Source organism: Cyprinodon variegatus, unplaced genomic scaffold, assembly GCF_000732505.1.
Source record: "Cyprinodon variegatus isolate N-32 unplaced genomic scaffold, C_variegatus-1.0 Scaffold353, whole genome shotgun sequence".
NCBI classification, from domain to species: Eukaryota; Metazoa; Chordata; class Actinopteri; order Cyprinodontiformes; family Cyprinodontidae; genus Cyprinodon; species Cyprinodon variegatus.
This window is the reverse complement of record NW_015150806.1, coordinates 194,163-219,748: the sequence shown is the minus strand read 5'-3', so window position 1 is coordinate 219,748 and position 25,586 is coordinate 194,163. Positions and strand designations below refer to the sequence as shown.

The following is a 25,586-nucleotide window of genomic DNA, read 5'->3' as shown; positions in this document are numbered from 1 at the left end:
GCTGCACTCGCCAACTCTTAATTCACTCAAAATAACCTGGGGAATAACAGAGAGGGTTAGGGATATGAAATGAATAAAGATAAAGCTATTGAGCTGGAAATAGAAGGAGGACATATCAGCAGTGTTGTGCATCATAATTTACAGTGAAGGGTGGCAGAACTCCCTCAGGTAAAGTCAAATACACTTAGTAGGTACCCTTGGGTTTAGGGTGGGAATCTTTTGAGGGTGATAAAGAAAACAGTTCATTTCCTAAAACTCTGAGCTCCTTTAAATTTCCATAATTGTGTAAAGAAGTGACTTTTTCATAAGAAAGAACCCTACAACGTATTTATTTATGCAGAGAAATTGCAATCGCATCAATACAAAAAAAAAATTATATTTAATGTAGAATGACCACTTAACATATTTCACCTTGGCCCTGATCTGCAGTTTCCCAGTAGAGCATTGATGCCTCCGTTCTACTGGGTACTTCATTAAAACATGAAGTGACTCTGTGCTGCCCTAGTGACTGCTTCTTTTCCTGACATTGCATTAAAGGCAGCTAAACTTAAAAAATAATGAGGCTACAAACCTAACCTCAGCCTGACTCTTGCTAGAGTAACAATCTATCATCTAGAAAGCATCTATGAAACTGCAACGATACACTAATTTATCCAATCAACTTATACAATAACATGCCACTAAATACCAACACAGCCCTTAGACTAAATTACCATTAAATGCATTGGTTAGTCTGTCAAATCTGAGTCATATATTTCTCCAGACCTAGATCATAAATATCTTCTTACAATATGAATTAATTGGGTTTTATGTAAGACCACAAATTGAGTGGCTACCCACTAAACATAAGATGTCTAACTGACGTTAAAATCATATCCATATCAGGTGTGTCAATGGATGACTAATTATGATATCTACATGTCGTAAAAAAAAGGGCAGTGTTTGAAAGTCTGACTAACGATGTCCAATTTTGGACATCATAAAGACATCCAATACCAGTTTAGACAGCTTGTTTTTAATTTCCTATTATACCCACTGTACAAAGGCACATCTACCTGACATATTTTCTTGCACATCTATTGTTAGAGCAAACTAAAATGCCAGATTTTTTATTTATTTTTTTTTTTTTTTTGGGGGGGGGGCTTTACGGCCCTAGTGGCTCGAGGGGGAGAGATATGTGGCAAAGGACCACAGGCCGGATTCAAACCCGGGTCAGCTGCGTCAAGGACTAAAGGGCTGGTTACACTCCCTCTGCAGTGAGTCGCAGTGAGCTTGTCGGAGGCATGACGCAGACATTTTTTATTTATACTCAATATTGAAGCGTGGTCTGCACTATGTTTATTCCATACCACAATGCAAAAGGGGAAAATCGGGAACTACAGTAGCTGTGGGTCTAGATATGGCCGAGGCGGTGAGAAAAGCTGGGTAAGTTGGTCAAACAACGGAGAGACATGAGGGCGAAAAAGAGCAGGGATCCATGTGGAAAAAAAGGGTCCCAGCGTTCTTGCTCACCTCGCTCTTCTAGCTGGTCCAACTTCACGAGTTGTTTTCTGCAATCGCGGTCATACAAACAAAACAAGCCGGTAAGGTACCAAATAGGAGATATGCATGAGTAGAGCGGATGTAGATTTGACCAATCAGACGCCTCCTGTTTGCGGCACTGTCTGCGGTCCCCTAAAATTTGGGAGAGGTGCAGCAGAGTGTCTGCGAAGGGGGCGGGGATGTCTCTGCGTTCACCGCGACACCGACGCAGACCACCTATACCCACAAAATACCAGATGACACATTTTTTCCACATTTACCGTATTTCTACTTTAGCCCCATATAGGACTACTAAACTTAAATGCAAACATTGTAACAATCTGCTCAATGGTCCACTTTGCAAAGACAAAGACACGCCTTTTCTACTGCCAGTTAATATTGGTCCCCTTAAAATTCAAAGTGCAATGCCAATCAACACATTTTGTCCAACATCTAAACCAGCTCTAATTTCGACCTATAGAGGACTGCTAAATGTAGTGCAAATCTGGCCACTGAAGACCACTTCAAAATTACTATAATTTGTCATTAAACTAAATAAATGTATTTATTAATATGGCCGCTCACACTGAGCCTGGTTTTGCTGAAGGTTTCTTTCTGTTAAAAGGGAGTTTTTCCTCCCCACTGTCGCAACAAGCATGCTTAGTGTGAGGGGTTGCTGAAAAGTCATTGAGTAAATGTTATCACCTGACTTATCTTAAATGGCCAACTTTGAATCAGTTTGACTCTACAGTATGATCTGGTTGAATTGTCTTTTTATGAATTTGCGCTATATATATAAACTGAATTTAACTGAATTGAGTATGTGTGTCCTTTCGGTTGCTTTCATATCCAGAGGTCGTAACAGCAAGTAATTACAGCCTGTTCACAGGCTTGGAAGGGTTTTTGTGCCAAATGACACCAGGAATCAAATTCAGGTCACTGGCATTGCAGCGAAATGCTTAAACCTTTTCACCACGGGTGAAAATACAGATGTTAGTTCATTAAAATGAAATACCACTTACTGAATATAAAGAATATTGCTATACAAATAATAAATTTACCATTTAATGAAAATCTAAATTGGCTGGCAGTATGGATCTGCCAAGTTTTTTGCCTCCCGCCTTAAAAAAAAAAAAAGAAAAGCAGTACGATTCTATGCAACTCTGATTGGCTGAGGTACCAGGTGATCATCATTCAACCAATCAGTGACACCCTTGCTGACAAGCATGGCTCCATTGATGCACCAAGGCTCAATCCAAATATCTAAATCTAATTGTGCCAGCCCAAGTTATTGTGGCTGTCAACAGTTTTGTGTTAATCCAATAATTATTGTTCCTCGTTCATAGTTGCCCATACAATGTGGCCCCACCATCACATTTTGGGTATCATTAATTTGCTCTTAAGCAGTGGTAAGGCAGTAATGAAAGATTATAAGAATACTTAATGCAGAAAGAATACACACTGCAGAGCATTTAAATAATAAAAGAAATTGAGGTGGAGAACCCAAACTCCCTCAGGAATGACAGGCCACATTATGTAGATGAGGATGTGTGCATACTGTACTGTCATATTTTCATATATGCATGTTTTCTGTATATTTGATGTGAAGAAGTCTACTCAAGCAATGTGGATTGTAATAGTTTCATATATTTTTGTGCATATTTTCTGGACCATATGAAGTGATCAAGACCTAAATTCAAATACAATGGGATGGCAAACCAATGAACAGGCCTCTCATGCTCTTAACCCCTAGAATGACCAATTTTTGACAGGTTTAGGAGGAAATCCCTTTTTATGTTGGGCCAGGTTGGGTGTTAGCTTATTTTTTACCTTTAAATATATAATTGTTTGAACTCTTTTATTTACTCTAAGTATATTTGTTTGAAATCAAAATAGGCATACCACAAAAACAAAAAACAAAACAAAACAGTGGCAGGAATGGCCAATTCATTTTCAAAGCAATGGATTATTGTGTGCAGAATGTGTCAAACTTTACTCACAAAAACACCATAAAGCTGACATTAAAATATAGATGAATACAACCACTTGTTTTTGTTTTTCAGTTTACGTTATCAGAAGAATCACAAATAAATATCTGTGCCATTTCGGAAAAGCAATTAGTTCATAATATGTTAACTCAATGTGGAGGACATACTGTAGATCTTTAGCTCTACTAAAGAATCTCACACCCCTACAACCCACTTTAACTAAACAGTTTTATTTTAATGTATAAAGAACAAGCACTCAAATCTATAGTAGCTCCTTGGAGGCTTTAAAGATTCTGAGTTGGGCGCAGGAGGATTAGGATCCCCTCAGTCTTCTGTGTCCATACAGTAACTGTAAAACGCCCCTTAACAAGAGAAACTAACACAGCATCACTTCTCCTGGTTGCTCCTCTGAAGGATTCCCCTCGAATAATACAGCAAGTCAATTTGACTAACATAAAAGGTAGCACTAACAAGTGCGAGCTGCTGATAAGAAAAGCCTGCAGAGACTAGGATGGAGGAACGAAAAGTGGAAAAGTGGAACCCAGTCAACTATAAAATGCCAAATCGTTACACAAGAGAGATGGCAGGACTCCATATTAGCAGCCATGAAAAAAGATCATCACCAGGGAGTTGCATTCTCTAATACCATAATTGCATCATGAGAAGCAACATAGAATATCCACCACTTCCTGATTAGCTTGTAGGGTTCTAATACACGCATCCCTGTTAAATAAATTAGGTTTTTACTTTTCTTATCTTATTTACAGTTGTCTGATATTTTTTTCTACATTACAAGCTATATGACTGTTATCAAGAGACTTTAGAACATCCTGTCTCTGCTACCTCATTCAACAAGCAGGGAATAACTGCTTTTATTAGATTTTAGAAGAAATTTTTGATCCCAGTAGCAACCTAGAAAAGAAATTAGTCTGGGCTTTATTGGCTCAGACACAAAGGCGAGCAGATTAAAAAGAAGTGAGATGATTGAACTTCTCTTTATGCCGTGGTGTGTCCTTTGTGCCAGGCTGCACTGTCACTTTGATGCTATCTGTGTCATTTGAGCCTTATTCGGTGCCTTGGGTGCCTCACACAAAGGATTATGATGCACCAGCAGAGGCCTTGAATGGGCTTGAGTAGAATTCTCCTTTTGACTCACTTCAAGTGTCACTCATTATCAAAGTACATCAATGCAGGGAAAGACTCAGTAATGAACTGTATGTCATATCAAGATAGAATAAGCTGGCCAATTGAATTTTAATACATTAAAACTAATTGATATCTGAGAAATTAGCCTGCACTGAGACGGTTATTCAATTTCTGTAAAAAAAAAAAAAAAAAAAAAAAATTTGTTGAAAAAAAAAAAAAAAAAAAAAAAGCATATGTGGCTGCTATTTCTGCATTATTTCGGAATCAAATTTATTCAACTCAGTTTTTAGATTGGGAATGAACCAAAATCCAACACCTTAAACAGCTAGAAAAGCACAAACTCTAAAACAGAGGTCACGGATTAGTGGACCACGGTCCGAATCCGGACCCACCTGCAGGCTAATCCGGACCCAACCTGATTTGAAACATTTACAAATTACTGAATGTTGTCCGACAACAATGTCTAACCTCACTTGCACCACTTCTCCTATTAATATGATAAAGCCCTCTGGAGCGTCTGGGACCAGACTGCAGGTGATATTTAGGTATATTTAGGTGAAATTACCCAGTGAACTGTGTCAGTCCGGGGGCCACTGCTGTGAGCTACCTTTAGACACAGCAGGCAAACCTGTGGCAAGCTGGTCAATGGGAAAGAAGGAGAAGACGATAAGAGAAAGAAAGCAGAGAAAGTGTGGACTGCTGGAAGAACGGCTGTGAACTGATGACAGAAAAGTTTAATGGCGTGCTGAAAGATGACCCTGCACATTTAGAGGATGTTTGGCTCAACCTGCTGCTGTGAAGCAGGATTCCCTGCCATGACCATAATCAAAATAAATATTGATCCAAGCTCACAATTGAGCACCTTGATATGTGCTTGAGAATAGCTTTGTCGCCAATCGAACCATATTTAAAAAACTTTCAGGGCAGCGTAAAGCCCACCTCTCTCATTAAGCCATAACAAAAAAAGGTTGGTTTAGGTGTTTTATAAAATATGTGAATCATAAAATTGTCTATATACCAAACAGAATGATTGTTGTTCTCTACTTCAAAAACAATTTAGATTCTAAAATGGAAAATTTTTCTATTTTTTTTATATCTTTTTATTTAAAAATTCAATGTACAATGGATGCATAAAAACCTAATTTTATTTCTGTGTTAAACTCTGTTTAAAGTAACAGATTATAATTAAAAATGTCTCCGGACATTTACTGGTTGATGATTTTCTTTATTCAGATCCAGATGATTTTTAATTGGTTACCCCTGATCTAAAGGAATAGAGTGATAATGGTCAGAGTAGTTGAACCCTGCTCACAAGACAGCATGAAAAAGATGGAGGAGGTGAAAATGGAGGAGGATGAACAGCATCTTGCAAGGCTCCCATGATTGGAGTAATTTGCACACCAGGGAGCAAAAGAGAAACCTTTGAGTGGGTGGTTAGGAAAGTTGATGTCTGATCACTACCTCTATTAGTAAAGAAAAAACGTACAAGATGTACAAGGACTGCTTGTAGAGAGCAAGCAGGCCAAGGAAATGTAATATTCTCCTTCTAGCCTGGAAAATTTTAACGACTCTTCAGCCCAGGCGAACCATAATTTGCAGGACAAAAATATTTTTATCAAAGGAAAATTTGACAACTTTTAGGTAAAAAAAAATAGAGATGAACGATTAGATTGCGAATAATGTAGCAGGGAGAATTTTTATTCATCAATCTTAAAGGAACAGTTAAAAGTATTTCGTCAGTAGGCTAATAAGTGTATAGTCTACTAAACGATTAAAAGACTGAAATGACAAAATGAATTTTACTGTTGGGAACTAATCTTAAATGAAAAAATTAAAACAAGTCAGTCTTTTTTCTGTAAAACACGGGAGCACCATCTGTTACTCTTTTGACAATACTGCTGTTTTGGAACAAACTATGGGGCAAGCTATAAGAGCTAGCATTTCTACAGATAAAATAAAATAAAATAAATATATAATGAAATAAGAAAAGTTTCCTCTAAATCCCTTAGAATGAACAGTGAATAAGATGGCCATGCCTGGCTGTGCTCTGAGTATTAGGAACATAAAAGCAGACTGTAGTTCTGATGGATTCTCCTGTCTAAAAGAGGACCTCTACTTCCACAGTGTTTCTCCTGCTGATTGATTTGTATAACTGCTGTAGGACAGAGTAAAGTGGAAAGCAAAGAAGCTCCATCTCTGCTGGGTGGGGTCTTTTGACTCCCTGACTGTTAAGCTTAATGAAGCCTGGTTGAAGAGAAATAGTCAATAACAGCGACTATATACCGAAGAGATCCATCTTCAAAATTAGAACAAATTATTCACTCCACTTCTTTGGTAAGTTTCAAGAGGTTTAAATGCTGGATAATGAAATGCATGCAGTATAAACCAAAACAACAGACAATAAAAAACAAACATCACTAAATTCTTAAAGATTAAAATATACTAATATCTCAGTACACTAAAAAAAAAAGTGTTTATGTAGATCTTAAATAAATGATTTTGTACATTAGTTTTATTAACATACATCCTAGCTGTGTAGAAAACTGTAGACATAAATAGCAACATATCAATAATTCAAAACTACCAAAAACTAGAATATAACAATATGGTGCTCTTACTGATGTGTAGAGATGGCCCTCCCCGTTCATTGCGATGTATAACCCTGTCTTCACTGATTGAATGGCGACGACTCGGAGGCCCACAGGAATAAGATTAAACAATGCTGCAAAACAGACAAATAGAAACATATGAATAAAAGTACTTTTATATTTTTTATTTCAGTTGTGTAAATCTGATTTATAAAGCTGAATATAGGCTGCAGAGTATTAGCACTTAAGCATAACCTTAGGAGTAGTTGTATCTGGAACTTCCACTGCTGCAGAGCATTAAAGTATTGTATACAAAGTATACGGTAATACATTTTTAGCTATTTGCCTTTTTTCCTATTTTTAAAATTGATTAAAATTGTATTAGCTTCTATTTAGTTCTTATTTAGTTTAGTATTCAAATCGTTTTTTTTTTGTTTTTTATTGACATCTAATGCCATGTCAAGATAAAAAGGGAATTATCTAAATTCACATGTAGAAAATGTATCTATACTATTGTGGTCAAAGCACTATCATCTAGTCGTGTATTTTGGTTAATTTAGTTGAATAAAGCCTGTTTTGATACATTCTGTATGTGTTAACTCAAAAGTAGAGGCTTCATATATATTATTCTTTTTCTTGCACAAAAAATATACATATTTAGCACAAAATATAGAGAATATGGTGAGTCTGAAAAATATTAAAAGTATTGCACTAAATTACTTATGACAAGAGGTGAGAGTTGGATAAAAGTTTGCATCTCTAATATGACATTACTGCTCAAAATCAAAGAGAAAAGGTTAAAGTTATGTCTAAGAATAAAAACAAACTACACTGAAAAAAATATTGTAATCATTTTTGGAATTTACTTAATCATATTTCGTTACTTTAACACAATTGTTTGTAACTGAGTATGATTAAGTAAATGCCAAAAACAGTTGTATTATTTTTTTCAGTGTAAGATGATTAAAAAGACCAATTTTCACCTTACATGCATCACATGCTGCTTTTCTACATAACTGCACTTATACTTATACTATACTTAACATTTACAGGTGCTGCTGAAATTAAAATCAATAAACGTGAATATACAGTGGGGTAAAAAGTCTTTAGTCAGTCATTGATTGTCTTCCTACTGAGAAAGGATTCATTCCTTTCTTTGTTTATGTTCTGTTTTAAATAACTACTCATTCAATATGTCTGTTCACTTTCTGTGTAAGTCAGGTAGAATGACTTCCAATGTTGAGGCTACGATGACCTATGATAAACTTTCAGGTTCTGTTTTTACCTTATTTTGAAATTCTCTGTTCTGGGGTGAAGATTTTGAGAGCAGCTATGCTGCAGTGGGAGGCACATCCTGAGAGAGTGTGTAGCTTGGGATAAGTAGTCTAGAAACATTAGATCAGGTCCAATTTGGCTGTTCCCACAGCTATTGTCAAAAGGCAAGCAGACAAGAAGGTAGGCTATGGCAAAGAAAGTGGAGACTTCCTCTGTAATTTGTTCTTATATCAGTGATTTTGTTAAAACATGACTTGAACAAATTCTGTTAATGCTTAAAGATTTTTTCTTTGTCTCTCTACACTATCTGAGAAACATACCTCTTTGGTTTAGAACTGTGTGATCAAACAGATGATCAAACAGGTCTCTAATATTCATCATAGGTACATTTCAGCTATGATATACATAATGAGAAAAATAAAATCCAGAAAATCATATTGCAACATTTTGAAAAGATTTATGTGTAATCATTTAATGTTGGGAAATAAGTATTTGTTCACCTTAAAATAAGCAAGAGGTCTACCCCTCACAGACCTGTAACTGCTGTTCTTTCCTGCACTTGTTACCTGTATTATCTGCAGTTGTTTGAACTCATTTTCTGAATAAAAGACACCTGTCCACAGCTTCAAACAGTCAGACTTCAAACTCAAACATGACCAAGACCAAAGACCTGTTAAAGGACACCATGAAGAAAATTTTAGACCTGCACCAGGCTGGGAAGAGTGAATCTACAATAGGAAAGCAGGTTGGCATCAATGAACCAATTGTGGGAGCAACTGCAAGAAAATGGAAGACATACAAGAATGTATAATCTATACGGAGGGACCTACTTAATGAGCTGCAGGAGGCGGGACAAAAGTAACAGCGGCTATCATCACACTACATCAAGAGGGACTCAAATCCTGCAGGTGTGCCCCCCTGCATAAGCCAGTATGCTTAAGCAGGAAAACTTGATCTGAAGTTTGCCAGAGAGCATTTGCGTGATCCAGAAGAGGACTGGGAGAATATAATTTGTTAAAATTAAACCAAATCAAAACTGCTGGGCACAAACTCAACTCGTTGTGTTTGGAGGAAAAAGAGTGCTGAGTTGCATCCCATGAACACCACTCCTACTGTGAAGCGTGGAGGTGAAAACATTTTGCTTTGGGGCTGTTTAACTGCAAAGGGGACAGGATGACTGATCCATTTAGGAGATGTTTGAACAGGGCCAGTATTGTGAGATTAAAAGTCAAAATCTCCTTACATCAGTGAGAGCATTGAAGATGGAATATGGCTAGGTCTTCCAGTATTACATGGATCAAAAACTCATCACTCAGGCATTGAAAGAGTGCCTCCATAAGAAGCATTTCAAGGCTTGGGGTAGCGTTCCAGTTCTCCAGATCTCAACCCCATAGAAAATTTGTGGAGGGAAAAGAAAGTCTGTGTTGCACAGCCATAAAACATTATTGACATTTAGAGGATATCGACATGGTTGCATGGACCAACATACCAGCTTCAGTGTCTGGAAACCTAGCAAATGTTGTCTATTACTGCCAACAAACGTATGCTGCAAAATATTGAGCTTAACTCCTGTTATTGACCAAATACTTTCTTCCACATCAATTTGCTAATGTTTTTTTTGTTTTGTTTTTGTTTTTTTTTAGAAAGTTCTACAATGTGAAACATTATTGAAAAATATTTTGACGTGGTCAAGCTACCCTGAAATGAATGTTTATCTAACTAATTCATATATATCTTAACAAAAGCTTGTAACAGAATAAAGGTTTGGCCCTGGGACTCACATCCTCCAAATCCAACCAGGTCTACAGTATTTTGTTGTTAAATGGCAGTCATATCACCATTCTTTTTACTTTATTTTGCTCCATAGTGTCCTTCATCACCATATTATAATTGGCAAAATGTTTGAATATTTCGTTTTTGTAAAATCAGAGACCTTTAAATAAAGAGTAATGTAAATAGATGATTTAAATTTCTTCGAAGATCTATTTCCACACCATATTTGTAATAACATTAGCTTATATGCCATGAATCCTATCTATAGCTTGCTTTATCTGATCAAATGTGACATGTGCCAAACCTCCTCTTGCTGACAGCAGTAAGTGACACAATGCTGACTGTCAAGCCAGTGTTAGCACCAAGTCCAAGAATCAAATTAACCACCTTCCCTGAAGCAGCAGAAGAGCACTGCTGGAACAAGGCAATAATACCATTTTACTCTCTGTTATTCCTGCTTCTTTTCGATCAACTTTCTTCCACAGAGTTAAGGATGAACTGGTGTGATTCCTACAGTATGGAACTAGTTAAAGGAGACACTTTATCACCAAAGTCTTCAAATTAAGGGGAACTATATTGAGCAAAGGGTTGGAGAAGTCCAAAAAGCAAAACGCCAAAAAGATACATTTAAAAGAGTAGGAGTGCTGAACATTCATATTATTACATTGTGACAAAAGAGGGTTGAAATGATACAAGTTTAAAACAGTCTAGTTATGGTTACAGTCTTTCTTTTTTTTTCAACAGTTTCTCTATTACTGAGAACATACATTTTTATTCTCAGAGACTAAAAGATAGCACCACCGTACTCACTGGAATTACTGCTGTCATCCTTGGTCCCATCAAGAGAGCCATCTGGGTTCATTTGCAAGTAGAATCCCTGCCTGCAATATAACCTGGTCACTATACCCTTGAGCTGGGGATCTGTACGGGAAAAAGAAGAGAAAGAAAACAGTCAAGCTTCCTGTAGAAATGAAACAAGTATTTCCTGTAGAGAATAATTATGTCCCCTGGAGGATAAAGACCTGTTATGCAGTGAAATAATATCCAAACAATGTTATTGGGAGCTCTGGAGGAGCTGCATAGATTCTGATTCTCATTGGGACTACTTAGAACTATGCACTCACAAAAATCAGACTTGTAAGAAATAATAGAAAGAATGCTGAAACTAATCTCAAATAAATTAAGTTTGCCACAAGCTAGACAGGCAACAAATTTGTGGAAATGGCACCTGAGCCTATAGCCATGTCCAATTTGGTAACTTGGTAAAACTGCAGAACTTCAAACAGCCCATCCCTATGGTAAAATAGGTTAAAGGCAGCATCAGGATGCTTTTTCTTCACAGTGACAATGAGGTTGCATAAATGTTGATGAGAAATCTGATGAGAATCTGCCAGGGGATTGTATCAGCTCCAAGCAGATCACAAACACAAACAATGCAGCAAAACCTGCATGGAGTAGTTTACCATCATAGCATATTCTTGTATAACAATGTTTGAGTTAAGGTATAGGTGTAAATTCATTAGAAAATCTAGCAAAAAAATTTACTTATTTACTTATTTTTAGGTCTGTGGGATTTTGCAAAGTAGAATGCAGCAAAAGGTCCTTCTGCAAGGCATGGAATCAGGACAAGGCTGAATACAAATCTAGGTGACATTTTTAGATTATTTGTAAAAAATAAAAAAAAGCTCCAAAATACCATAAAACATGATGTTGTTCCATTCCCCTCCCTCCTCTTTTTCTGTCTGCTGGCAAATCCCTAAACTACCTTTATGGGCTCATAAGCCCCATCCTGCTCAGAGCTAGACCATCCAATTTTAGACATCAGAATTAATTTGTGGCTTTCTGACTCCCTTAATGAACCCAACATAACCCTCTCTGGGATGCAAGAGTCTGCTTACCATCCCTAATCCAACTGGGGAATTACCCATATATTTTCAGTAAATAAATATCTTCTCAGAGCTAGTGCATCTTTGATGTGTCACATTATTTGTTGATGGTTAAAATAAGTAATGCAAATAATTAAGGAACAATAATATGAGGCTTTTTTTTATAAAGCTGAGTGAGGCTGTCGTTAACTTTTAATGCATTTTCTGTGAAATGAAACCAAGAAACAGATAAATAGGTAGTGTTTACCTGATATGTTCAACATCATCCAACCCATTAAACCATTTCCCCCCACAAGCACCTGTGTATACTGTACATCATGTATCTGTATAAGTGTGAGACAGAGAGATCTCAAGGGGTCTAACTGAGTTATGGCTTTTGTCTGGCTGTGCAGATCAGGGCATCCTCTACTCAACTAGCAAAATTGGTGACATATATCAAACCTTTAAAAAAAAAAAATATGTATCCTGCTGTGCCACCCTGTTATGTTACAGATATCTGTGGCTGTGCTGCTGCTCCTAAACAATAAACAGACATCCAAAAGAAGAAATGATGCAGTTGTGCTCTGCAAAAACATTTAGAGATGAAAATCAGACCAGTGTTTGTATTTAGTCTTCTTTCCTCTTTAACTGCTTCTGATCCACCTTAATTAATGTAGTGGAGTCAAATGCCTTCAGAAGTCACATAACCTGATGAATAAAATCCCAATTCAGAGTAAAAAATAGAGGAATAACAAAATAAGTACAGTGAAAGCACTTCATACAGTAAAATAAGAGGAAAGATAGGCAACAGGTTAGCAATTGTTATCAGAAATGCCATATAAAACATCTACAAATGTAGTCGCAGTGCTTTAGTTAAGGGGAAACCTTTTGTTGAAAAGAAATTGTGAAACTGTGGAAGACAAGAAATACAGTAATTGAAAGTCCCATTCCTAGAGGAAAGTTGTGACAGAAGGTTTTTTAATCAGACGAGGACAACTTTTGTTGCCAACATGTAAAAATGATCAAATTGGTCTTCTTTACGCTGACCATATCATTACCATCAGGTAATCATATGGTAATGCTATTTTCAGCAGTTAGGGGTTCCTTCTGTTACTGGTGGGTTGCCAGTTTGGGTCCCTGATCTCTCTGTCTCCATTATTTTGTCCTTGGGCAAGAAACCTCATCCACCTGGCCCGTTGCTTAAGATCAAACTGGCCTGGTGGCGCAGGCAGGGTAGCAGCCTATATGCAGCTGACTCACAGAAGCTACAATGAAGCCTAGTGTAGAACCATCAGCGTGCAAATGTGTGTGAACAGGCAAATAAGAAGTCATCTGATTTGATAAAGCTGATAAGACTTTATAAAGCACTAGGAAAGCTGGTCAGACTTGATTAAAAGATGAATGGGACTAAATACAGAGCAATCATGAAGCAGGGGTTGATCTAGAGGTGGGGGGCAAGCATTGGCCACCACTGTGGACCCCTATCAGGTGATTTGTTGTTCACAATGGGATGTAATTCATCTCCTCTGAAACAAGAGGCTCTCTTCTTGTTTCTCTAAACCAGAGGGTGGCAGCAGGGACACCATCATGTGGAATATCCTACTTTGACATTTTAATGTCAGTATGTCAAACAAAACATGACAACAAAAATACAGCTATTAATTATTCACAACAATATACAACAATTAAAGAGCACTCAGAATATAGTTTCTCTGCTGTTATGTTGGAGTAGCCTACATAATTAGAGATAAATAACAACCGCTTAAACCATTTAATGTATACATTTTGTAGAATCATATGTTAATATGAGGGCGACAGTGGCGTTGGATGTAGAGTTTGCCCTGAAATCAAAGGATTGACGGTTCAAGCCCCGACTCCGACTTTCAGTGTCGTTGTGTCCTTGGGCAAGACACTTCACCTGCATTGTCTACTGATGGTGGTCAGAGGCCCCGGTGGCGCCAGTGTACGGCAGCCCCGCTTCTGTCAGTGAGCCCCAGGGCAGCTGTGGCTACACTGTAGCTTGCCACCATCAGTGTTTGAGTGTGTGAATGGGTGAATGAATGTAGTGTAAAGCGCTTTGGTCAAGTCTCCTGACTTGAATAAAGGCGCTATATAAGTACATGCCATTTACCATTTAATATAACATGTATGTAGCTTTATTAGCAAGGGCCTTGTGAAAATATGGTCTGTCTTCAGTGATTTATTATACTCAATGTACATTTCCAGGAAGAGCCACTTTAATTATAGAAAAATATAGAAATGTAAAAAAACAAAAAAACAACAACATGGTGAAGGAGTTGGATGTACAGCTTCAAGAAGCACAGTGAAGAGATTTAGGTGAAAGCATGAATTCCATTGAGAATTTGAATTGAGAACACTTTAAAGCTGCTGTTTACAGGCTCCAGCTACTAAGACAAGTATTTATATATTTTGACAAGAGAACTGACCAAAAGCCGGTAGAGACAGACTCCAAAAAATGTTTACAGATAGTATAAAGTGTTGAATAATAGCAGATGAATACAGATTCACATCAAGCTTTTGATTTTTAAGTTAAGATTTTAGGAAATCATGCATATTTTTGTTCTTTTCAGAATGAATTGGTACTTTATTTTTGTGTTGGTACTCCATATCACATAAAACCAAAGGAAAATATATTGAAGTTTCTGGTTTTAACACATCAATAAGTAAAAACATGGGGGAGTTGAGGGTAAATGTAAATGTATTCAGTGGTATCATAGGGTGTAAATTGACCAATCAGGCGTATGATGTCTAGTGCTTTCTGGAATTATGTATATAATATAATTATATTTTCTCATATATTCTCATTCCATGGGTGGAGATGGAAAATATCAGCAAAGCCAGCAACCCCTAAACAAATCCACAGAGCACTTTCCTAGAAAGACCATGTTAATGCAAACTTTAGTTTTGGTCTGCATTTCTTTTAAACAGAAGCCTCAATTCTGCAAGACCCAAGAACATTCCAGTGCTACACGGACATTTTCACATGGATTTTTAATGAGAGTACAATTCTCTCAAGCAGATCCCTTTGTGTTGATACACAAAGTTGGCAAATGTGAGATCGATCAGGGACTTTGACTGGCTTTTAAGCAATGTGTGTGTGTGTGTGTGTGTGTGTGAGGGGGAGGGAGATTGATTCTCGAGAGCAATCTGTAATAATTAAAACTGCCTCCATGGCGGCTGGGTAGGAAGTCTTTGTGTTTGTGTGTGTGAGCATGCATGTGTGAGTTCTGTGGTGAGACAAGTTTCTTCATAGCGCTATAAATCATATGATGCTGGCTCTGTTTCCTGAGGCGGGATAGCCGGTATATCTCCCACACACAGATTCCCCCTTTAGGTTCGATCTCCGAAGTTTCACAAGCTGATTAAGATGAACATCAGGAGAAATCTTTGTAATGCAAAAAAACTGAAAATCTCTCTCTATATGTAAAAATATGTTCCAGTGACAGTTAGTATTAGTAAAAATTTTAATTTTTGGAGCAGGGACCCACCTCAGCCACACCTGTTACATTTAGTTTATTTTAACTTTAGCTATGGTGATTGTGTTTCAGTGCCACGCCTCGCTCGCACAAAACCAGTAATCTATTCACCACCTCTTCCTTTACCACTATTATCTTCTCCCTTTATTCATCATTCACCATCCCTAACTCCTCCATTCTTCACACCTATCGTTTTCACCCCTCATCCCTTCAAAGGAAATTTATCATTTCTTATTCATTCCTAAATTGTCTATCATCTTTCCCTTCAATCTCCATCATTTCGGATCCTTATACCATCCTCCTTTGCTGTCCTCCTTTTCCTTAACATCTCTATTGAAGAAGCCAATTTCAAACTTCACATTTTTTTCAAGAACAATGGAAATCTTTTAACATGTTGAGATTTTATTGGTTTTATAAAAACTTACATCTAGCTTTTAGCTGTGCCACAGCATGGAAATGGCACTTTTAGGAATTCTTATAGATCTTGTGTTAACTATTGATTCTGGCAGGTCCATTGATTTAGTGCCATTAGATTTGATAGTGTTGATAATTTAACCTTGCTTTCACATCTTTAAAACCATGTTGGAATCAAATGTATTGCATACAGTGGTTTGAATCACATCTGGTAGGTCTGTCTTTTTCTGTGCATCTACAGTAAGTCCCTGTATATCTGATGTGGAGTGACGCAGGGTTCTATCCTAACCCTTCCATCTTGTTTTAGGATTGTCAAAAGTATCGATACTCAAAAAAGTATCGATACTGAAACGTTGTATCCGGATACAATACACATTTTCAAAAGTATCGATACAGCCATCTAAAGTGCAGAATAGTGGAAAATGCACTTTCTGAACACTTCGTGATTGAATAATTCTGTGCATTTTTCAGTTTCAGACTTTTTTTGTAACAGGTGCAGCTGCTGATAATTATTTTTGTTTAACTGGTTTGGCTAGTGTCATTGTTATGTCTGCAAAACATAGCCAAGGAAGCAACACTTAACTTTAATTTTGTAAGTTTTTTATCAAGCTTGCTTAATATTGTGCACAGCATACAACCTCAAAATATTCTTCTTATTGTTTTTTATTATTTCTTGTATTTTTTTAGTAATGAAAATATTTCTGTTGAATTTTAGAGTCTTTGTTTTTATTCTTGTGGTATCGAAAAGGATATAGAGTATCGAACATTTTACTTAGTATCGGTATCGAGTTGAAAAGTTTAGTATCATGACAACCCTATCTTGTTTTCTTTGTATATGCTGACACTTCGAGCAATATTTAGAAGGCATAAGATACAATTTCATTGTTTTACAGATGATCTGCAAATGTATCTGCCTTTGACTCCAGGAAATGTGTATATTCTGTTTAAATGTCTGAAGGAAGGGCCGGATGTCAAAAATGCCTAAAATTGTTGTGTTTGGAAATCAGTTTGATGTCAGTACCTTGGACAAGCTAAGTAGCTTCTCTCATTGGTCTGCTCGAAACCTCAGTCTGGTTTTGGACTTCTTTTCAGATAAGTTGTTAAATTGCACTTTTTACAGTTGTGTTTGCATAAAGTTAAACCCCATCTTCCTTATGTTGCATTGTGCTTTTCATGCCTTTATTAAATGTCATTTGAATGTTACACAAGTCTTTGTGTTGTGGGCTTGATCATGCCTCCTTTCATTGCCTGCAGGTAGTTCAGAATGCTGCAGTTTGTCTAGTTTCAGGCACAGAATAGCATGTGCACATGACTCCATAACACTTCTAGTCAGCTACAGGATTTGTTTTAGGAGTTTGCTGATATTTTTTTTTATGTTTAAATGGATTATATCCCCTCCTTCTCTCTGAGATCTTGTAGGCTCATGTTCCAGCTCGATCAACATTAGCTAATTACTTTGGTTATTCCAAGATATCAGCTGAAATCTAGAGTAGACAAAGTATTGTCTTTGTCTGTGTCAAGACTAAGGAACAGCCCAGTTGTTTTGCATTTTTAAGTCTATTAAAAACCCACCTGTTTGGACAAACTTATACACTTATCTATATATTTTTGTTGTTGTTGTTAATGATGATGATGTGTGCAGCACTTTGGACAGAGACATCTGTATTAAATGTTCTTAATAAATAAAGTTGATGCGTAACTTTCCCCTTAACCTCACATCTATCAACTCAACCTCCTCATCCTAATTTCACCATTCATTCCTCATTAATTTCTCTAATCTTTAGCACTCACCCTAAGTCCTCACTCATTGATACATCCTTTATCTCCATCCCTTATTCTTACCTGAATCATTTCTTATCCCTACCTTGTCTATCTCTCATACCTCATCCCTACCTCCTCCATTCATTATCCCAAACTCTTTTGTCTTACAATCATACTTAATTTATTCACCTCTCAGTTGTATCTCCATCATCTGCAACACCCCAGTCTTTCACCTTGATCTCATTCATCCTTAATCCTACCTTTCATCTTTTTTTTTCATCCCTTCCTATTTTGTCATTTTTTGCTGCCTTCACTGCTCATCTCTGTATACTTTCTTTCCTAATCTCTCAATTCTGTCTCCTTCATCTCTCATCTGTCTCTCATCTCCATTTTAAGCCTCCATCTTTAACTTCTTTAAAGAGTTAAAGATGGTCTGTATTCCCAAATCCTTCATTCATCATTCCTTCTCTCCAAATTCTCACCATGGATTTTTTTAAATTAAGTTTCTACTCAATACATGACATATCCTGGAATATTTGGGGTTTGGATCTTGTGTGTGAACTTCTAGATATGTAATCTACAGGTGATGTACAAATATGTACAAAATGTGATATTCCTTGCATCTATGTCAGAAGGGAATTGGGTTTAATTTGCATTTTCTTTATCCTTTTGTCAGTTTCTTGAACTTCAACTGCAATTATGCCTAAAGGAAATGACCCGAAAGGCAAAACACCGGAGTTGTTAATTATAGATGGGAGCTAGACTTCCCCCAGTTGTATTAATGTTGTATAGTTTTTTTTTTACGTGCTTTTTACAACACAAACCCTGTATGTCTACTTCTCTGTTTCTAGGGAAACAGAGCGCTGGTTTGGCATCAGCAGGGGGGTTTCCTTGGAAAACAATGTGCATCAGAAGCACAGGTTTTCAAAGTGCTCCGGTGTACAACCATGGTCCTTTTTACATATAAATTGGCCTGTCAGAGAGAGGGTGTGATTTTTTTTTTCTCCATAAGTGGCCTCTCCACTCCCTTGCCACATTTTCTTGTCTCATTTTCTGTCGTGTCATTCCTGTGTTTGTGCAGACACATACGTCAAGCTCAGTTTAAAGCAAGCCGAGCATGAAGGAAGGACTGGCCCACACACACATACACATACACCACACTGGCACAGCTGCAGCACTACTTGTAGACCGCTGTCAGCTCTGTCCTGTCTGACCCACTTTGGATGTTTCTGGAAAAAAGGGCTTTTCCAGACCAGCAAGGAGATATCCCCTTTGCCTTGCTAAAGCATTTCCAACTCTTGAGCCATTTAAAATTTTCAAATTTTTGTATACAACATACTACGTATTGAATTGTGAAGATGAAGGTGAAAAAAATACATAGTTCTCAATTATATGAAATTAAAAAACAAAAAATGTGCATTTGGTTTCACCTTTAATTAGTTGTAAAACAAACTTTTGCAAGAATGACAGCTACCACTCTCTTACATGTCTCTAACACCAGTATTTTTTGCAGCCTTTAAGAGGTATCCTTCCCTTACATATTCTGTATTAAAGCCTCATTCATCTTCCTATTAAGCAATGCATCTGCACATTATAATGAAACCACCATCACAATGCTCCTTAAGAGTAACGTCTCATGGATATGCCATCAAAACAGACAGGGTCCTGTCAACACTGTGGTGGAACAAACATTCATCGTGCAGGAGACCAATCATCTAGGAAAGATCTCTAGATCATGCAAACTAATCTAATAGTCTGATCTGGGCAATGTGATTTTATGGTTTATGAATCTAATCTGCTGGGATAATTAGACTCAGAGAAGTGGGATTATGACCCACAGCTGGATGGAGCCAGAACTCACTTACCAGATTTGAATATAACAGGATTTAGAACTTGCATTTAATCCTCATAAGATGAAGAATATAAATATATAAAACCAACTAACAAAAAAAAAAAAAAAACAGCAGCTATGCATCAGCCATCAAAACACAAGAAGGATTTGTAATCAAAGCAAATGTGATGCAAAGTGTTCCAGGCATATCCCATGAGTTGCCAGAGAAGGACAGAGACCACATCTGTGTTCTATAATGAACATAAAAAGCAATAAATCTTTATTTTAGAACAACAGACCATCATTTTTCCACTTAGACGTTTTTATGGTGGAAATAAATCAAAAGCAAACTAACATATCGTGAAGATTGGATGGAATAAGTTTGAAGCCAATCGAAAGACGAAAAACCACAAAATATGTCAGAGTCAGTCATGCCAGCCTACAGAAAAAAAAGAAAAACTACAGTACTGCTGCACTCAAAAGATCAATATATGGTGCCAAAAGGAATACAGGACATAGGGCTTCTTTTAAGTCACCCTCACTCTGTCATCTTTACACATCTCATTGGGATTCTGAATCTGACTTCAATCTATATCTGTCCAGCTGAATGGCAGAAAGGTGCTCTGTTCTCGGCTCAGCTGTCAAAGTGTTTTCTTTGTATTCACTTGGGAAGCGCTGGTCTCACGACACATAAGATTGGTCGTGCATACGGCCAACATAACCCAGAAAAACAAAAGGTCTATGAAGTCTCTAAGGGTTTATATTGAGTTGGGTACACTAAACAAGTAATTAGTCCTTAAAATCTGTGTGCTTTGGTGATTACATGGTGAAAAAGATGAAAAATAGGATGAGGAGTGAAAAATGTGGACTGCACAGGACTTTAAAAGGAAAAGCCTGCCATGACAGCAAAATATTAGGTCATTTTTGTAGATTCTCGTGTGGTTGTAGTAAATTATGCATCTTTTTATATGGTCTGTAATCGTAAACAAAATACAATTAAAACAACATAAAGCAAGAGTCAGCTCTGATTGTAGTTATACAAATGGAAAGAAGATTCATTCCTTTGGCTTTTCCATTACTTCTGTGAATTTCTGGGAGCTGGGGTGTCACAATTTAAAAATACTGATTTAAAAAAAGAAATTTTTATATTGAGTTTAGATGTCAATGTATTTTCATCATCTTTATCTTTATTATTGCCAGATTTAATTAAATGTATACTTTTTTAATACATTTGATTATTATATTCACGTTTGATTATCTTTCCTTTTTTTTTCTCTTTGGACCTCCATAGCTGATGGGGACATCTGCCTAACAGATTAATCAGTCCATTGCACATAAAGAGACTCAGCCAAACATAACACCACACTCTGTCCATACTGGGGACCTTCTGATCTCTGCTCCGAATACCAAGTGATGCTCCACAGGTCAACAGAAGAGGGACAACCGCTGACCACGGAAAAACGGAGCCGTACTATGACACAGCAGCTTAAAGGATAACTTATTAAACCTCCAATTATTATGAACTCTGACCTGTGTCCAGATGTGTCCTCTGTGGTTATTATATGAATCCTGTTCTATCAAAGCCCTTTTAATCCATGTAATCAGTGGGATTTAGTAAAGGAGACATTTCATCATGTTGCTCAAATGTGAAAGCAGGGAACACGAGAGGGACTCACCAATCAAAATGGCTCTCTTTTGTGGAGAAGATGAATGACTAAACAATGCATCTGCACTTTCTTTAACTAAGGCACAGTCTGGATGGTTCATCTTAAGTATCTTGTCAATCGGCCATAGTTTAAGTGGATCTGAAGCAACAGGTTTGATGCATGATTAGTTTTAAAGAATCACTGCAATCATTCAAATGTACCCAACTTTCCTTTTTGAATTTATTGTAATTTTTCAACGTCATTAGCAGCTTTGAAATAATTATTGACAGTGCTCTTTAAAAATCCCAGGCTGCCACGTTACAGCTTAAATATTCCTGACATTTTCATAATTGCAGTAAATATCTGCCTGAGCAAGAGGCCTCTAAGCGCCCCTGCATTGGTGAAAAACAGTCTGTTTGAAAAGTTTAACCCTAATTCTGCTCAAGATGGTGACAGTTTTGGACTTGCATGAAACTTAGTGTGTCCATTAATCGGTTGGTATCTTTAGTTGGGCTATAAGTAAATTCAACAACTTTTGTATATCCATGCTATAAAAATAGCATGCTCTTTACAGATTAGCAGCTGTGACAGATTGGTTAAATCATCTACATTATTTAATGTAGATGATTTAGAGAAAAATGTCTCCAATTCCTAACTTTTTTCATGCTCACAACTAAGATTTCATCATCTTCTTGTTCTTTAGATTTTTTTCATGAATGAAATGCAAAATGTTTCCTTGGCTTTATACTGTACTTAGTGCAAAATCCAAAGATACACCGACCAGATCTTTCCTGAAACATATATTATCTTTAAAGTTAGACCTATTTTTCCATTTATAAGTCCTACAACAACACATTTGGTGAAATGTGCTGAAAGAAAAAAAGAGAAAATAACAGAAGAACAGGAGCATGAGAATTTATGGATAAAAGGCATTATAGATGTTTTTTGCTAAACTAAAAAAAGGGTGTTTCAATCTTCATGTTGTTTATGCATTACAAACAAAAAAGCATAGGTGATCAAGCATGCTGATTACCAGTCAGAGCTTTTCAAGTGAACATTTGACCCATATCAATCTTTGGCCAACTCTTCAGTACTTCTCTTATCACCTGTTTACACTGATTGTAGAAATATGATTTCTCCTCTTTTATTTGTTTGTTTTTCACTTGCAAATCCTAACTTTTAATGGTTCTAGTTTATCATGTTCTATAAAATTCAGCACATAAGTAACAGAAATAACAGCCAACAGACTTTGAAGACCATAGCCCTAAATATTTTCTTATCTTTTCTCTTCATTGAACATAAAAATGTAACATGATGGATGTTATTACTTGTCGTTTTTGTTACAGCTGACAAGTAATATTTCATTCCAAGGCCTGGACGATATAACATAAAAAAAAGTTGTTTATATTCTTGAATAGAAAAAGTATTCTGATTCCAACAGAAAACCTAAACATTTATAAGTTTAATGTATTTAAAAATGGGGTAATAATGATTTATTTCACTTTTTATTCTGCTGATTACCACGAGGAACAATATTTTGATCTCCAACAGTGAATAGTCATTACACCAAGGTTGTATGTGCGGCCATATTTACACCAATTTCAAAAAGCCGATGTGTAGCACCAATCAGGTTTTTGCCAGTCTCAAAATATTAGAGGCCTTTACTAATGATTCCAAAGTTCTTCTCCAAAGGCAAATCCAAAAAAAACAGGTGATATTATTTTACCCAACAGGAAATAAAATAATTACAATTTCTTCCAGATCTGTATCAAATTCTTGATTAGATCTATTTAATTCAGTTAAGAAATGCAACTTGCTACATAGGTTTAAAGGCTATATATGGTGAAACTTGATTAGCTTTATAGTTATTGAATAGGAGGGGGGAAATATTAATCTGATCGCTTGATCAGAGATGATTAATGGAAAATTGGCTTATGATGTCTTTTTTTTTTAGAGTTTGAGTGCCCAATTTAGCTATTTTAACCATGTCAATTATTTAATTCTAAGGTAAACATAAATAATAGGTTCTGACATTTAAATTTAGATTCTAAATTTTTAGATTTTAGATTATCTTGATAATAGGATGCAAAAATATATATGTTTTTTAATCCTACATGTCAATAAACATTCAGAGCTAATCATCAAATAATAATTGGCTGATTTTGATCACTGATTACTGCATATCTGTCCATATGCTCACAAACAAAACACTTAAGTTTTGAAGTTTCCAGACCTTGTCTCCGTAGCCTCCTTTTCCTGAGCCCAAAGATGCGCACTTTTGAGAAGATGTCGACCAGGTTCCCATTGCAGAGCCCCTTGTTCTTGTTGGGGCTCTTCCTCCGTCGGTTGGTGGAGGGTCTGTCCAAGTGCTGCTCCCGCGCTTGCCTCTTCTGTCTGATCAACCCACTCGCGATGGCAGCGGCCATGGCTCGGAAATGTCACAACCGCACAGGTCCAGTCTGCGCGCAGAGAACCGCCACCTCACGGAGCTCACAGCCCGGGTCACAGTCCCATACCGGCTGCGAAAGGTATTTCTGATTGCTGGCTTTTCCTCCTTTGTTCAAACACTACATGATATTTGTGATACTAAACCTGATCCAATTATCATTCGAAATATTCTTGAGCATGATGGAACAATTTAACATCTTCATGAGCAATCCCGCTCATCAGTGACAGCGCGCTTGATTAAAAAAGCCCAACTCATGCGCATGGAGATCTCAGAAGAATATTCATACCTGTAGCCTGCATTTGCTCTCAATCAGTCAATCGTCTTTAGAAATGTTTAAAAGCTCCACTGCGTCCTTGCGGGACTCTAAATGGGGAGAAAAATATCTTCGACCCTCTTTTCCCTTTTTTTATCTTCTGTTTTATCCTTTTTCCTTCTTCTGTCAGACGAATGGCAGCACAGCTCGGCCAGTGGGGACGCCTGTGCATGTGCGCCGCCGGGCAATTAAACAAACACAGGCACCTCCTACGAAGATAACCACCCGGCTGAGAGCAGAAAAGCCAAGGCGAGACGCGAAGTTTGCAAAAGGATATCCACGACAGCTTCCCCAGAAGAGTTGCACATTTCACAGAAAAATACGCAAAATCGGAGAGCTCCGCAATTATTGGACATTCCTCCGAAAATGTTCTGCAAATCTCAGTCCGGTGACAGTCAGACTGAGCAGAAAGGGGGGAGCTGATCTGAGCGCCTTGCAGATGACGTCTGCGTAGTATTTTGATATAGAAATGTAAACTCCCCGAAGATCAGCGCATTGCATGACCCATGACATCTGAGAGGGTGATGCTTCTAAGGCGATCCTTGGCGAAATGAGAATCTGGGAAGAAAAGCCACTGACAACCTAGACGATGTATTTTCCCACGCTCGATGAGCGGGGGCAAAGGATGTGAAGTGATAATCAGTGGTGGGTTTTTAGCCTGTACGCCCCAGACCAACTAAATCCTCCTCATCAACAAGTCCTAACCACTGACTGCCCGACTAAGCGAGGACGTCCCCCCTCCTTTTTCAACACTAAGGGAGGGAGAAAAAGGTTTAACAGGAGTTGAGGAGGTATATTGTATATTTTCGCTCTGCTCCCTGTAACATCAGATCTCATTTTGCTTTATCCTCCTTAAATTATTTTATGCACCTTTAAGATTTACAAAATCAAAAAGCTATGGAGTGACATAAGTTTGTTTTAATAAGAGCAAAACTAGAAAATGTCACAGCACACCGTCCAAGCGCTCCGACGTTCATGCGTAGCTTCAGCACCACGGATAGCGCCTGTCATTTCAGGTCCTTACTGAAATGGAGGGAGACGTTTTCTACACAAAAACCCCTCACCTGAAAGGTCGGCTGCAGCTTATACGAAAGCTGTAACAATAAGGTGCCCTTCTGCACCCAGGGCTCTCATCCCACTGTACATTTTGATCTACAATCATAAAAAAAAAACGTTTATAAAACTAACCCATAAAGAAAGAAAACAACTAAATAGGTTTAAAGATAATAAATACACCTAAGCCTCGATCTCAAGCAAAAAGAAATTAAAACTCAAGAGAGCCATCTGCTGTTTGTGGCTGTAATTAAACATGTGGGCTCATAGGGGATTGCTGTGTTGCATTGAACCTCCCTTTTTGTGTGTTTATTTTCAGCATGTCCAGCTCACCTGTTGGTATGCAGCTGTATGAAGGAGGGAATAACATAGCCCAAAATTAATGAAAAATAGCAGTAATTGGATTTTAAATAAACAGCTTAATCTCCCATAGCTGGAGTCTGCAATGAACAGTAACTAATTTTTT

General features: G+C 37.3%; 1 protein-coding gene across 2 annotated transcripts in view; it reads right to left on the bottom strand.

The window, feature by feature from the left end:
• The window catches only part of fgf14 (fibroblast growth factor 14), a 154,269-nt gene that overhangs the window by 40,203 nt on the left and 88,480 nt on the right, over positions 1-25,586 (bottom strand). The window contains exons 1-3 of one of the 2 annotated variants that reach the window (XM_015385982.1): positions 23,539-24,710; positions 11,102-11,212; positions 7,274-7,377 (exon numbers count right to left, since the gene is read on the bottom strand). In XM_015385982.1, coding sequence (XP_015241468.1) covers positions 7,274-7,377; positions 11,102-11,212; positions 23,539-23,731 — 408 coding nt within the window. In that variant the 5' untranslated portion in view covers positions 23,732-24,710. Of the gene's footprint in view, positions 1-7,273; positions 7,378-11,101; positions 11,213-23,538; positions 24,711-25,586 lie in introns of those variants that run through there. The other variant, XM_015385981.1, reaches the window with a different exon arrangement.